This window comes from Callithrix jacchus, chromosome 4 (assembly GCF_049354715.1).
Source record: "Callithrix jacchus isolate 240 chromosome 4, calJac240_pri, whole genome shotgun sequence".
NCBI classification, from domain to species: Eukaryota; Metazoa; Chordata; class Mammalia; order Primates; family Cebidae; genus Callithrix; species Callithrix jacchus.
In genome coordinates this window covers 38,560,847-38,576,765 of record NC_133505.1, presented here as the reverse complement: position 1 = coordinate 38,576,765, position 15,919 = coordinate 38,560,847, and the positions used below count along the sequence as shown (strand labels likewise).

Genomic DNA, 15,919 nt, shown 5'->3' with positions numbered 1-15,919 from the left:
AAAACAGACTAGTATCTACATATATTTTCTGAATTCATGACATACATTACAATTTCTTAATGTTTCCAATATTTCTAGGCTGTGTTCATTGAGTTTTTTCAAATAATTGCAAATCTCAAAAAACATTTCCAATATATTTCCTGGAAAAAATCTGCAAATAAACAGATCCACAAAGTTCAAACACATGCTCAGGAGCACTGTACCTATTTTACATCCTGATCAGGATGCCTTATTTAAAACATACTTACTTTATGTTAAAATGCACGCTCTGAATGAAAAGACCACCCAAATAGGCTTTGTGTGAGCAACATGGCTGTTTATTCACCCGGGGGCGGGCAGGCTGAGTCAGTGGAGGGCAGTGGGATAGAAGCTAGTTTTATATGTTTGCAGTAGGCAGTGGAAAGTTACAGAAGTTACAGTTTAGAGTGGTCTTTTGCAAGCTGGGAGGGGGTCGTAGGGTCTGGAGTCACAAAGTTGACCAAAGTTGGTTACAAAGTTGACCAAGATTGGTTACAAAGTCCAATGACCTTGTCAATTAAGGCCGGAAAAAGAAACAATAGAAGAATGTCTCAGGTTAGTTAGGCACCAAAAGGGTTGATTGCCTTCCACTTTTCATGGTCTCCAAATTCCTTCACACGTTTTCTAATTCCAGAAGGCCCTCCAGAGGTGTACGTGTGCACCATGGTTCCATGAGTCAGCCTAAAAGAACTTACACTTTATTTTTTAATTATGAAAGAAGTATTTGCCATAAGTTGATTTCATTTGTTCAGGCAATAATGTGTTATAAAATTATTCTTGCCCCTAGAAAGAATTTAGGAGCCATCTCCTATCAATTACATAAAAACCCAGGAAAAGAACATGAGTAAATTCCCCCACACTGCTATTATTAACACCACTCATTGATCCAAGAAGGATTATCTGAGGTAACATGTCTCCCTCCTGCCTCAAGCTTCTGAGCTATATCCTGCCACCAAGAGCATATGTCACGTTGAGAAATGCCAACAGATTTAAACAGATTTACCAAGACCTAATTAAGAAGTTCACATTTATACTGACCAGTACTGTGCCCGATTTATGACCAGCCAACACGTGAGTGGTTATCATATGGCAGAAGCTGTTAAACCACCTAAAAGTACTTTAGACCCGGCATGCCCACACTTCCTATGAGATAGGTATCAACATCCCCACTTTACAGAAAGTGAAGCAGACACACTAGAGATTAATTTGTCTAGAACTACAGAGCTAGTAGGTGGGATCTGAATCCCCTGGCAGTCTGTATCCTAAAAGAAAACTTTTACCTCCATTATTCTGATAAGAGGCAGAAAACACCCAAATGCCTAGGCAAACAGGAAAGTGTCCATGGAGAACCTCCAACCTGCCCAAGTCATTGTGCACAGGGGATTTGCCTAAACATGCCCATGGTGAAAAATTCCGTCCCTTAACACATGCACAGTAAGGGAAATAAATCAATGTGGAGTGGCTCAGACTAAGGGCCCACATGCACACTGGAAGAATGGGGTGGAACCACCAGGAATTCATGCCTTATGCAGGGGAGGAGCCTGGCCTTTTCAACTTGTGTGTACTGGCCCGGTATTCAATTTGTGAGGTAGAAACCTGCATTCAGGATCCCTCTTTTTCTTGAGAGCTTTCCTTTCACTTAATAAATTCCCTCCTCCTCACCCTTCAATGTGTCCGCATGCCTAATTTTTCCTGGTCATAAGACAAGAACCTAGAGATTTAGCTGAACTAAGGAGCAAGAAATCCTGCATCAATTTTAATAAATTGTGGCCGGCGCAGTGGCTCACACCTGTAATCCCAGCACTTTGGGAGGCTGAGGCCGGTGGATCGCGAGGTCAAGAGATCAAGATCATCCTGGTCAACACGGTGAAACCCCGTTTCTACTAAAAATACAAACTATTAGCTGGGCACGGTGGCGCGTGCCTGTAGTCCCAGCTACTCAGGAGGCTGAGGGAAGAGAATTGCCTGAACCCAGGAGGCGGAGGTTGCAGTGAGCTGAGATCACGCCATTGCACTCCAGCCTGGGTAACAAGAGCGAAACTCCGTCTCAAAAAATAATAATGATAATAAATAAATAAACTGCATAACTGATAAAGACAGGAAGAGAGATTCACACTTAACCTGAAAGAAATCCCAGAAAGCTGAAATAAGCACCCTTTAGTGATGCTCAAATCAAAGTACTAAAAACTAGAACTGCTCACCAGTATCTAAAGATTTCAACATCAATTTGATTTAATTTAAACACCGAGCACCTACCAATATGTGAACTCTGAATTAGTCACAGGGGCTACAAAGACTAATAACAACATGCTCCCTTCTTTGATAAAGTCACAAAGACAGTGGGTGGGTTTGTCTGGTAGGGGAAGGGGTTGGATCAAGAGAGAGAAAAAAAGAACATGTGATAAGACAGGCATGTGATAAGAAAAAGACAATAGCATTCTCTGAATTTCTCCTCTATTTTTCTTTCTTATTACTTAAAAGTGGCAAAACATTTTCTTCCCTTCCTCAAATAAGACACATTCAGAGTGTTTGTCCCCAGGCAGACAAACTTTGTTCTTTTCAGAACAGATTAAGAACTACAGGAAGCACCACCAGCCTGATACTAGGGAGCTGTCCTGACAAGTACCCCAGGAACCAATAACCCTGAGGCCACAGCGATCGCCTCGGTGCTCTTCTCCCTTGAAAATCAGAATTAAAGCATAATTTACCTCAAAGTCTAAACTTACAGAGGAAATGGCGCTTAAAAGCAACGTATTATCTTCTTCCTGTTTGGGAACATCCCCCTTTCTCAGTCCTTCAGAAGGGCCCAAAGAAGTAGTTTGGCTAAAGTTGTTCCCATAGAACCAGTTTCCAAAAACAGGAGAAATTACTGAAGAATATGGCTTAGGCAACCTACATGGGAATTTTCCAGTTGAACCTCCCGGTTTCCAGCAAGCAGAGTGAATGAGAAACCAGGAAATGGGGTTTTGTTTTCAACCACTTGAGCACAAGGTTTATGTTACCTTCTAGTGGGTCTTCATCTTGGTTTTCAGCTAGAGCTGTGGTTTCCTGCAATAAAAAAGGATCTCATGAGAAAATAATTTTACTTAAAGGTTAAATATCAATACATACTTTATTGGGAAAAACTCTAGCTTCTAAAAATACTATCTAAAATAAAAATAATATTGAAAATTAATCCCTTAAAATCAGATTCTGAATTTGATGGAAAGAATCTTTAGGTGACATGGTACAATTATGAAAGAGGTAAACTGAGTCACAGAAGAATTATTACAAAAGAGCAGCAAGCCTAACAGGGGCCTCTGGCCTTTGGATTTTCTGGGACCTAACTAGCATCCTAGAGCCTGAGCTAGGAACCAGACACCAGGGTCCCTGGTATCAGGCTCCTTATTTCCTGTACTCATGCCTGACTCTACCTGGAGTTCTGCTCCTCCTTCCAGAATACAATCTATAAAGTCTCCATAAGCACATTTTCCTCATGGCCCTCTAATCATATCCCCAAAACCCATGGCTCAGCTAAGAACCAGGATATTAGGTGCTCAAGAAAATGAGAGGCTACAGCAAAGCAAACCAATCATATTCTTACATAATGAGAAAAGTGAACTGCAGAGGCACTCGCAAAGTAAATCTTGGTTGGTTAACCCAGACTCTGTTGGATCTACTGGGGCAGCATACATTTTTACGATTCCGCTATAGACTTGCTGGGAACCTGTCTTTTTAAGTATGGCTAGCTATTCCAAGGAATCACTCTATCAAGGAAGGGCTGATCTAGCTCCTGGCACTTAATTAAGCTTCCCTTGCTAATAAGAATGAGAAGGTACTGAGAGTCAAAGATCCACTATCTTTCCTTTTCCGTCTATCTGAAAGTATGTCTCCCCTTCACTCTGAAATATGTACAGGTTTGGAAAATAGGTTACCACAAATTTCAAAAGACAATCTGTGTCATTTTTGTATTTAGATATGGCTAAATGGTGGCATGCAGCCCATAGTCTCAGCTACTTGGAAGGCTGGGGCAGGAGACCCAGGAGATAAGGCTGCAGTGAGTTATGATAGTACCACTGCATTCCAGCCTGGGCAAAAGAGCAAGACATCATCTCTAAAAACTAATTCTATAAAAGGGAAAGAAAGAAATGGCTAAGACACCCAGAATCCATGCCTCCACAAGTCCTTTCCAATAATACAAGACTAAGTAACCTCACATTTTCCTCCTTTCAATGTGCATTCTGGCAAATGTGGATGCTAAATAACCAGGGTGAGGGAAGCAGCAACTATTTGGAGACAGATAGTATCCAAATCTTTCTAGTCTGAGGGTCACTGGCACTGTGTATGCAGCTGACTGCCTTTAAAAAGAAGCACGTTTATAGGCTGGGCGAGGTGGCTCAAGCCTGTAATCCCAGCACTTTGGGAGGCTGAGGCAGGTGGATCACTAGGTCAAGAGATCGAGACCATCCTGGTCAACATGGTGAAACCCCATCTCTACTAAAAATATAAAAAATTAGCTGGGCACGGTGGTGCGTGCCTGTAATCCCAGCTACTCAGGAGGCTGAGGCAGGAGAATTGCCTGAACCCAGGACACGGAGGTTGCGGTGAGCTGAGATCACGCCATTGCACTTCAGCCTAGGTAACAAGAGCGAAACTCCATCTCAAAAAGAAGAAGAAGAAGAAGAAAAGCACGTTTATAAGTCTTTCCTCAGCTAGAGATAGTCTGGGAAAGTGTGCTGATGGGCCACAAAGACCTGAGAATCATGTTGGAGACACCCACCTCCACAATGCCAAAATGTAAAGAAGAGGGCTGCAGAGGGGTAACCCATTAACTTGGGGAGATAAAGGTTATGGACAGAGGCACAGCACATTGGGGGAAGCAGGGAATAAAGCTAGGACATCTCAGCAATACACGCTTTATTAGAGAACAAAATGGGGATGGGTGAGTGAAAGAGCGCTACCACAGAGCCTTCCCATCTTTAGTTTTGCTCAGCAGCTTCCCAACAGGGATCACCCAGCAGGATGGCAGGCAGAAGGCACAGTGGGGTCACCACAACCACAAAATATATTTATATAATTCTTGTACAAAAAAATGCATGTTACAGTAATAATTTGGCTGGAGGGCGAGATAAAAATCTCAGGATGTGCCCACAAAAATGGACAGAGGAATGGAGAGAAGGGGTAGCCAGGTGAGAAAAAAAGGCTGTTCATTTCTCAATTTTCTCATGAGTGATGAAAAATCAACAAATACTTTCACTTCTGAAGTTGGTAATATACTCATTCTTATACTTCTCCATTTAAAGATAGGAGGGTAACCACCAAAAACAGACCATCTCCCAAAAAAGAACAAAAAGGGAAGAGGCGAAAGAAAAAAAAAAAGAGTGACAAAACCTCAGGCAATGTGGTGAAATATATTTTTTTAAGCCCTTCAATATCAAACATCTGTTAAAAGGGAAAAACCTGTATTGGGCCAAAAGGGGGGAGAAAATGACAAGAAATCTAAAACAGACCTGAGAAAAATTGAAAATGAAACTTTGGGTGGTAAAATATCATAATATAAAGCAAATGTAAGTTTTAAAAGTCAAGGGTCTAGATGTGAAATTCAACTTTGATTTTAAGGCAAAGATCATCATGCAAACGGTGTCACTATGCATATTAGGAGAAAAGCTAGGGTGGGGGACGTCCGTAACATTTAGAGCAAAAATTGTTAATTTCTCTAACCTGTGAATATCTTATGCAGTCAAGCAAGAGAAACACAGCTCAACAGAAAAACTAGAAAGATTGTATCAAAGTCACAGAACACAGATACCAATAAACACTTCAAGCGATATTTGCCCTCGGTAATAGATAAATGCCTCCCTGGCCTATCAGATTGCCCGATCATATACAGAGAGGAATGTAGAGTAGCAAGAACACCCACCACAATAATGAAAAGTACAAATTCTTGCAGACTTTAAGTAATTTGCTATTTAAACATTTTTATGTTACATCCTTTAATCCAGCCCTTCCACATCCAGAAATAAATTCTTGGGAAAAAATCAACACTCAGAAAAATGCTTGAAGATAAGTAAGTTTGTTAAAGTCTGGAAAATATTCAAAATGTCAGATAAGGGATGAGCTAAAAATCACAATGTATCTAAATGAGCTCACTCTGTTGCTCACGCTTGAGTACAATGGCACAATCATGGCTCACTGAAGCCTCAAACTCTTGGGCTCAAGTGATCATCCCGCCTCAGTCTCCCAAGTAGCTGGGACTATATGTGTGAGCCATTTTGCCCAGACCATAAATGGGCAACTTTTAAAGAAAGGTCTCCTTATGCAGAAGCAAGCAAAGAGCAAAACGGTATGTACTACATAGTTCACTCTTGCCTAAATCATCTCCTAACCACCAAAACAGAAAGACAAACCATGCTGATTTAGCAAGAGTACAGGGGAAAGATCTAGAAGACATCCACTCCAACAGTACTTTCTTCTAAGTGGAAAGGGAGTAGGGAAGGAGAAGGGGTGTGGGGGGAGCTTTTCCCTGACTTCAATACATCTTTGTGTGATTTGAGAAATATGTCACTTTAGTAATTCAAAGTATTACATCTTTTTAAAGTGTTTTTATATCTAATTGCTATAAAACAAACCCCAAAACTACTTTTGGTCCTATATTAAGTGTTAAAGAGTAAAATTTATTGAATTATGACAATTTAAAATTTAGTAGCAGGAATTTAGACAAAGACTTCATCAGCCTTTTGTTTCTGGAAGAGAATGAGAAATTATCTGCAAGTGAAAACTTACGGGTTATATATGTCCAAACTCAGCGAATCATAAAAATTAAACATGTACAGGAGACTTTCTGGGTATCAAGTGTACACCTCAGTAAAGCTGAACAAACATTTGTCTGAGGCTATCATCAGCTTTACTCTCTAGTTTTAAAACAGGCAGCAAAAGCTGTGGCTGTGGGAATTTGGATGAGAGGATAATAATGTGTGAAGATAGGAAAGTGATGTTTACTATTATCGGGCCCATGAATGACACAAGATTCATTCCAGCAAGGGATACCTTAGGCATAACCAAAGTTCCAGCTGTGTGTTGAGGGGTCTCACGTGCAGAAAAACAGTTCTGTCCATTTCCATCCACTGCACAGCTGTAGCTGTAGCCAGAAAGAAGGTAAGAGCTGGGCTGCTGCACGTACCAGTTGCCACAGTGGTAACCCTGGATGGGCTGGAACTCCTGCTTCACTCTAATAGCAGAGGGGAGAGCACAGCAATGACAACCATCACCAACCAACATAGAATCATCCACAAACCCCCCAACTTCTTTCCAGGAAGTTTGCAGTAAGTTGAACACCTATGTTCAAAGCCATTGTTTGTAAGTTACCAACAGTTATGTAGCAAATAGAACAGTAACAGCTTTCTTTTTCCTTCAAAGGAGAAAACTGCTCACCTTTGCCAGTAGCTGGAATAGTTACTGTGTTGAGCTATGCCAAAACCTGCAAAACTCTCCTGTTCTGCCATTTATCCAGAAACCTTACAAAAAGAGAGCAGAATCCGGTTTTTATTCCTGCATCAAAAATTCTGGCCTGTGGGCTAAAACCTCTCAACCCTGACAGGTAAGTCTCGCAACTACCTGAGATAATTACATTTAGTGGCAATTCCTGCTAGGCAATTAATTGCTTGACTTTCCTGACAACAGGGCAAAGGTGTGTGGGGGGGGGGGGGGTGCACTAAGGCACCTGGGAAAAATTCTGCCACCTGTTCCTCTGGCTTCCACCTTCCGGCCCTCTCTCCCAACTGTCAGGCCTGGGGGAGCCAGCAGAACCCCAAGGAGGGACAGAAGGGGAAGATGTGTCCGTCGACAATGAAAGAGTCTCCACTGCATCCCTTATCATAACAAGAGAAATCTTTAATAACAAAACCTTAAGACAAATACATTTCTCTCCTCAGTTATCATTCTGAGAATAACTATTGGAACTAGCCAGTGCTTTTTTGTTTTTTTTAATCCCATGCAGGGATTAAAAGCATAATTATTGAAAGCATAATCCAAACTAGCTGCAAAATTAAGGGGCAGCGAAGAAGGCCTTCCTTTGCTCCCTTCCCTCTTGTTTCTCTTCCTTTTCTCTCTCTTACACCCTACATTAATGAGAGTACAGGATACAATTTTAAAGAAATATTTCTCTTGTTCAGTATTTTTCAAAAACTCATGATAAAGCTTCCCAAAATTTAACGTGCATACAAATGACCTAGACTTGTTTAAAATGTAGGTTCTTTAGGCTGGCACAGTGGCTCACATTAGTAATCCCAACACTTTGGGAAGCTGAGGCGGACAGATCACGAAGTGAGATCGAGACTATCCTGGCTAACATGGTGAAACCCCATCTCCACTAAAAAATAAAATAAAATAAAAAAATTAGCCAGGCGTGGTGGCCCACACTTGTAGTCTCAACTACTCAGGAGGCCGAGGCAGGAGAACAGCTTGAAACCAGGACGCGGAGGTTGCAGTGAGCTGAGATCACGCCACTGCACTCCAGCCTGGCAACAAGGTGAGACTCCATATTAAAAAAAAAAAAAGATTCTTTAACTTGACAGATCTGGAGTGGAGCCTCAAATTCTGCCTTTATAGCTGGCTCCTGCCACTTTAAGCAGCAAGGATACACAGTGTCAAAATTCAAGATAACTTTTGAGTCCATATGGGGTGCTTAGGGTGTGGCCATTTCCCTGCTGCTGGCTAATAACTAAGTGCTAATGTATTTTCTGTTTACCTGTATTGTGAAAAATAGCAGACTTGATGAATTCAAAACATTCTGATCATTCAATCATTCACCAGTTATTTATTGAGCCATTACGACAGTCATCCCTTAGTATCCAGGGGAGATTGTTTACAGGATCCCCCTCAGATACCAAAATCCTTTGATGCCCAATATAAAATGGTGTAGTATTTGCAAAGAAGCTACACACATCCTCCCATAAACCTTAAATTCTGTCTAGATTACTTAAAATACTTAATACAATGGCTATACATTACTTCATGTGGGTTCAACAGTAGTATCCGGCATGCGGCAAATTCAAGTTTTACTTTTTGGAGTTTTTGTTTTTAAGATGGCGGCTCCCTCTGTCACCCAGGCTGGAGCACAGTGCTGTGATCTTGGCTCACTGCAACCTCTGCCTCCCAGGTTCAAGTGATTATCCTGCCTCAGCCTCCCCAGTAGCTGGAATTACAGTCACCTACCACTACACCTGGCTGATTTCTGTATTTTTAGTAGACATGGGATTTCACCATGTTGCCCAGGCTGCAGTGCAGTGGCGTGATCTCATCTCACTGCAACCTCTGCCCTCCAAGTACAAATGATCTCCTGCCTCGGCCTCCCTAGTAACTGGGATTACAGGCAACTGCCACCCCTGGCTTTTTAGTTGAGACGGGGTTTCACCATGTTGACCAGGCTGGTCTCAAACTTCTGACCTGAGGTGACATGATCGCCTTGGCCTCCCAAAGTGCTGGGATAACAGATGTGAGCCACCTTGCCCAGCCTCCCAAATATTTTCAATCCATGATTGGTTGAATCCAGTGATGTAGAACCCACAGACGCTGAGAGCTGATGGCATACACAAGGCAAGGCAACTGGCATTGATATAGTGGAGTTTATCCGGAGTGAATCTCCCCATGTCTTCAAGGGAGATTTTATTGATTAGCATCTATGGCAGACATTGTTGGGTGCCACCCAATATTGATTTTCTTCCATTATAACAATTCTGATTTCACATGGGCCAGCAATAGGCTCAAGCTAAAAGACTACATTTCCTGGATTCTCCCTTGAAGCAAGACGTGGCCAAGTGGCCAATATGGCTAAGAAGATCTAAATAGAAGTATTAGAATGGGATTGGGGAAAGATGTGTGGGAAAAGGGTATTTGCTAACTTGGAAGGGGGCCTTTTTATCGTCTACTCTCTCCCCAGGTCTGGTGCTGGGATTACAAATGACAGGGGGAGTCAGAATAACTGCAGCTATCTTGGCTATGAGGTGACATGAGGGAAGAAGTCATACAGAGTAACATGGTGATCCAAGACAGAATGAGTCTGGGTCACTGATGACTAAGGACTCTTTCCACTAGCACTAGACTGGCCTACTACTGGTTTATTTTACTTAATAAATGTCTTGTTTAAACCACTGTTATGTCAGGTTAAATACAATTCCTAACGACTATACCTTAGACAACCAATAAAAATGTTAAAAATTCTTTTTCTATAAAATCTTTTTTTTTACTTATCTCATTTTAGAACTGACTTTATTTCACACAAAGAAAATCACAATTATGGCTATGACCAGGTGAGTGTTGAGGCTGCAGTTGGAAAGGAATATAGAAGTTGAACACTGAGGAGGTGGTAAGGAGACCAAGGAAGAGAGAGGTCAATGTAATCATGCTGAAACCAGCTAGGAAAATGGCAGCAGCTGTGGTGAGGAAGGAGACTCGGGCATCTAGGATCACCTCCCCCTTGATCTCCACACTGCATTTCAATAGAAGAAAAGGCTGGCTGGTGCCTCCTAAATCACCTTCCTATAGGATAGCAGGCATAGTAAGGGGGAATCTCTCCAGAAGATACTGTTTTTACTTAAACAAGATCAAATCTCCACCCCACTCCATTTGGAGACCAGAAACCTTTCACATGTAATTCCTAAAACTAAACCCAAGACCCTTTCATATGTGATTTCTAAAGCTGTAAACCCAAGACCCTTTCACTTGTAATTTCTAAGGCTGTAAACCTAAGATCCTTTCACGTGTAATATCTAGAGTGTACGCCTATATAAAGGCAGAGCTTCTCTTTTAGGGGAGCTTGGCCGTTTGGACAAAACATAAAGCCTTGCTCCCAGGCCGTAATAATAAAACCCCTTCCCTCTCTAATTCAGTGTCTGAGAGGTCTGTTTCTCATGGCTGTTCCTGCTTCAGTGGAACACAAGGTTTCGAGGAAGATCCCAGGGAAAAGATGGGCACTTAAGGCCTTGGAGAGGACAGTGACCAGGAAGGGCTCACAAGCACTGTTTTGCTCTCTAAAAGCCCCAAATGCAAATCTTCTGTTTCAACTAGATTACTCCCATGAAGCAGGTGAAACAAATTCTACTTGGGCCCAACATTGGGCAGGTTCAGAGCAGGTAGAGGATTATCTCCAATTCCCTTTGTGCTGGGAAATACAAACTGGACCAAACCCTCTATGAATACATTCCCATGCAACCTCCGTAGTCCTTGAGGTTAACAGTGTTGCTATGTGTCTCACTGAGAAAGGAGAATTCAGTAGGAACATGAGACTCTTGTGATATTTCTAACAGGGCTGGTTTTTCTCTACTATATCCTGTTTTTACCCCAGGATATCCACTTTACTACCCTCACCACCTAAGAAAAACAAATACTGGATTTTACTCTAGCAAACCAAAGCTAGGTACTACAAATATTTGTTAAATGAATGAATAAATCAGAGCATAGCTCAAGTGCAAAAATCTTTTCAATCAATAATTTAAAAGCAAAGCCACAAAACAAGATAATCCTCTTGTGCTTTAGTATTGATTAATGAACTCTCAACATTGGTTGTTTCTTGGAAGCTGCAGATTTCACAAGAATAAAATTAAATGGCTTTTTACATCCTTTGTTTGGAGAGAACAGAAGGCTTTACGGGAAGTTATGCTCAGTTCAAATCCAGTTAAACAAGTATAAAACTCTCTACTGTCTTTCTCCAGACAATGAAAATCCGCAATCTTAAGACCGAAACTGTTGAAAAACGCACACTTTGAATGAAGAGACCTTCCAAACAGGGATTGTGTGAGCAACACAGCTGTTTATTCACCCGGGTGCAGGTGGGCTAAGGCCGAAAAGCGCATTAGCAAAGGGCAGTGGGATAGGAGTTGGTTTCAAAGGTTTGGGTAGTTTTTATGGGGGGCAAGGGTGTTGCAGAGTAAGTCCAGTTACAGTGGTGGACGTTAGGAGCAAGGAGTATACATGACCACAAGTTAAGTTACAAAGGCAAGATTAGGTGAGAGGTCTCTACATTATCGTAAGAACAGTTAAGATGGCAGGGTTGGGTGAGGGGCTTGTCAGGGAAGCTCCAATGGGTGATTATGGACAATGGGGAATGTAGGCAAGGGGTAGGAGACAGCCAAGGCAAGCAGGACTTCAGACTTTCAGGCTCCAGGCTTGCATATGGAGACCTGACAGAAACTACTGCCACAGCCATGCATAAAATGCAATGCTGCTGCTTTCCTTTGTTAAAGCGAATGTTCAAGGCTGAAGACCCATAAAAAACAGCATTACTGGCCGGGTGCGGTGGCTCATGCCTATAATCCCAGCACTTTGGGAGGCCGAGGCGGGTGGATCACAAAGTCAAGAGGTCGAGACCATCCTGGTCAACATGGTGAAACTCCGTCTCTACTAAAAAAAAATACAAAAATTAGCTGGGCATGGTGGCATGCGCCTGTAGTCCCAGCTGCTCGGGAGGCTGAGGCAGGAGAATTGCTTGAACCCAGGAGGCGGAGGTTGCGGTGAGCTGAGATCGTGCCATTGCACTCCAGCCTGGGTAACAAGAGCAAAACTCCGTCTCAAAAAAAACAAAAAAAAAATTACTGGCTCTACTGTTATTTAGCTGTGTGTTCTTAAAAACGTCCGGATTATCTCAGCACTTATAACCTAAGAGTGAATCACTGCATTTTACCCTTAACGAGTTACCCTGACACTAATCTTTTTGAAACTGTACTTAATGTTCTCCAAAAATGTACATCCACATATTTGCATATAATTTATTGGGACTGAAAACCCCTGAAACTCATCCATGAACCCCCCCAGATTAGTAATAGCTGGACTAGGTGTTGTCTCAGTCCTCCGAGCTTTATAATTGGTTCCACTAATTTCTAAGTTTTGGGGATTTTTGTTTTGTTTTTTGATGTTTTGTTTAGAAAAACGACTTTTAGTTACCTTCATGGTGCTTAACACCATTGTTTCCATTCTAGAACCAGCCATATTCTAAACTTCCCGGTCGGAACGAAAGTTACTTAAGCAAGTAAAAGTGTGACAGTTTGTAACAGATTCTGAATATAGTAATAACCTTTTTATGGTTAAAATTTATTTTTAAAAACGTATTAAACAAGTATTAATTCTTCTCAAACATCAGTTGAGATGTCCCTGGGGTAAGGAGACAAGGTATCAGGGACAGTCCAGAAGTAAAGGAATATACAAAGCATGACTTTGACAGCTGTAGAGGTTTTCTTTTTTAAATTTTTTATTGCATTTTAGCTTTGGGGGTACATGTGCAGAACATGCAAGACAGTTGCATAGGTACACACATGGCAGTGTGTTTTGCTTCCTTTCTCCCCTTCACCCACATTTGGCATTTCTCCCCAGGCTATCCCTCCCCACCTCCCCCTCCCACTGGCCCTCCCCATTTCCCCCCAATAGACCCCAGTGTTTAGTACTCTTCTGTGTCCATGTGTTCTCATTTTTCATCACCCACCTATGAGTGAGAATATGCGGTGTTTCGTTTTCTGTTCTTGTGTCAGTTTGCTGAGGATGATGTTCTCCAGATTCATCCATGTCGAGGTTTTCTTTTTTTTTCATTTTGGATGGGAGTATAATGCTTTTGCATTAAAATGAACAGATACGTTGTGGAGCAAAATGAGTAAAGACACGTTTTTAAAGATAAAATGTGAAAGTTCAAATATATATGTCTTGCCTACTCAGTTTTTGTTTTCATGTCCAGAGCACACTCACTTCACACTCCTCCCAGTGGTTCTCTCCTGGAAAGTTACACACTACAAAAAGAAGTAATCTAAATCGTAAAATAATTTGACTTTTTGTAACACAATGAAGATAACTAGCACAAAGTGAAAAATGATATGTTTTTTTTGGAGACAGAGTCTCTCTCTGTCGCCCACGCTGCAGTGCCGTGGTTTGCTCGGCTCACTGCAGTCTCACCCTCCCGGGTTCAAGTGATTCTCCTGCCTCAACCTCCCGAGGAGCTGGGATTTCAGGCGCCTGCCACCATGCCCTGCTAATTTTTCTATTTGTAGTAGAGGTTGGGTTTCACCATGTTGCCCAGGCTGGTCTCAAATCCCTGACCTCAAGTGATCTGCCCGCCTCGGCCTCCAAAAGTGCTGGGATTACAGGCATGAGCAGCCACACCTGACCAAGAATTATTTTAGAAGAATGAATGAATACAAGGATTTCCACTAGACTGAAAACTAGTTTGTCAACAGCATTTCAGTGTCTGTAAAGTGCTTACATTTGGAGTTGACACAGCTGGCAGGTGACAACCCAAAGAGGATCTGCTCGTAGCAACCCGCGACCAGCTCCATTCAGCAAAGCACGTGCCTCTTCCGCCAGCCCGGCTCAACCTGGAGGTGACTGAACCGGACGTCAATAAATAAATAAATAAAAATAAAAAGGCCTGAGTCCTTTCTGCATCGGCGTCCGAATTATACGTCATGGGTTCAGGGCTGCCTCTAAGTCGCCTGTAAACGTGCAAACACTTTCAGCGTTTGAAGATCACAAAAGAGGAGGAAATGTCTCCTGCGCTACAATGTCAACCAACGCATCCAAAGTGAAATCGTCTCCGCAAGACCCAAATCGGCCTTTATTAATTAACACGTACTGACAATCCAGAACACCAGAGAAGAAAATTTCTTGGAAAAAGAAGGGTCTAAGCGCTGAAGCATTGTATCGCACTTGAAATGGAGGCTGAAGTTTTGACTAGGACGGACTATGCATCTTGTTTATCACCTTACCTACTACGGTGTTTATGAGAACTATACAAACCAAGATTTACTCTATTGGGAGATTGTGGGAAAGCTGTAATGTCTAACGCATACCTCAACCTCTAAACCTTATTAAACTTTTTTCTTCTTTGAGACGGTGTCTGGCTCGTCACCCAGGCTGGAGTGCAATGGAGCGATCTCGGCTCACGGTAGCCTCGACCTCTTGGGCTCAAGCGATCCTCCCACCACCGCCTTCAGAGTAGCTGGGGCCACAGGCGTGCGCCACGCCAGGCCCGGCTACTTTCTAAATACTTTTGTAGAGATGGACTCCAGCTATGTTGCCCAGGCTCACTCCTCCATCCCCAAGAGATGCCGCAACTTTGGCCAATATGACCCCAGAGTTAGACAAGTGAAGCAAGCAGGCATACAAACCGTGCAGGGGCAAGCAGGAACGCGGACAGATCTCGCACACCGGGTCCCTCGAGGCAGCGCGGACGCTGAGCCGCTGGAACAGGTCATCGCGAACCCTAAGTCCCACCCCTCCTTGCCCTGTTACGAAAGGCTAGTTCCACTACTTCCCGAACAAAAAGGAACCCTAACTTCTACCCTCCTAGTACACAACCCACACCAAATCGCACGCCAAGAGCCCCACCCCACTGCAGGGAACCGCAGCCACAGCTCCGCCCCACCGGGCCGGAAATTGACCCCGCCTCCTCCTGGACATCACGGAAACGAGGGTCTTCGCAGAGGATGTCCCGCCTGCTCCCCTCAGACGGACCTAGCTTTCGCCTTCCTAAGATATGCCTGCTTGCCCCCAATTTTTTCCTTCTTGCAGTGAGAACGTCCTCATATTGCATCCTTACTTATTCTCCTCTTGGGAAATCCATGTGATCTTCCAGCGCTGAAAGTGTTTGCACGTTTACAGGCGACTTAAAGGCAGCCCTGAACCCATGACGTATAATTCGGGCGCCGATGCAGAAAGGACCCAGGGCTTTTTTTTTTTTTTTTTACATCCGGTTCAGTCACCTCCATATTGAGCCGGGCTGGCGGAAGAGGCACGTGCTTTGCTGAATGTAGCTGGTCGCGGGTTGCTAGGAGCAGGTCCTCTTTGGGGTAACTGTACACCCGAAGTCTGAGGCGTGCGGCGACCGCGAGGTGAGATACCGCGTACCGGGAGACAGCCGGAGGCGGGGCCGGGAAGGTTGGGTTTG

The 15,919-nt window shown here is 43.0% G+C and overlaps 2 protein-coding genes across 63 annotated transcripts in view; one reads left to right on the top strand and one right to left on the bottom strand.

Annotated features, from left to right (window-relative positions):
• LOC108590331 (putative uncharacterized protein C6orf52) overlaps positions 1 to 15,416 on the bottom strand; it is a 231,302-nt gene extending 215,886 nt beyond the window's left edge. For 23 of the 26 annotated variants that reach the window (XR_013533999.1, XR_013534003.1, XR_013534004.1 and 20 more), the window contains exons 1-6: positions 15,141 to 15,416; positions 14,237 to 14,358; positions 13,469 to 13,766; positions 7,429 to 7,511; positions 7,045 to 7,225; positions 3,021 to 3,066 (exon numbers count right to left, since the gene is read on the bottom strand). Coding sequence is in view for 13 of the 26 variants with exons in the window: in XM_078368780.1 (XP_078224906.1) it covers positions 3,021 to 3,066; positions 7,045 to 7,225; positions 7,429 to 7,499 (298 nt within the window). In the remaining 13 variants the exon portion in view is untranslated. The remainder of the gene's footprint in view (positions 1 to 3,020; positions 3,067 to 7,044; positions 7,226 to 7,428; positions 7,512 to 13,468; positions 13,767 to 14,236; positions 14,359 to 15,140) is intronic. The other 3 variants (XM_078368773.1, XM_054254916.2, XM_078368772.1) reach the window with 2 other exon arrangements.
• A 312-nt stretch (positions 15,417 to 15,728) lies between these two features.
• LOC144582098 (serine/threonine-protein kinase MARK2-like) overlaps positions 15,729 to 15,919 on the top strand; it is a 123,148-nt gene continuing 122,957 nt past the window's right edge. For all 37 annotated transcript variants that reach the window (XR_013533991.1, XR_013533992.1, XR_013533990.1 and 34 more), the window contains exon 1: positions 15,729 to 15,863. The gene's annotated coding sequence lies outside the window, so the exon portion shown is untranslated. The remainder of the gene's footprint in view (positions 15,864 to 15,919) is intronic.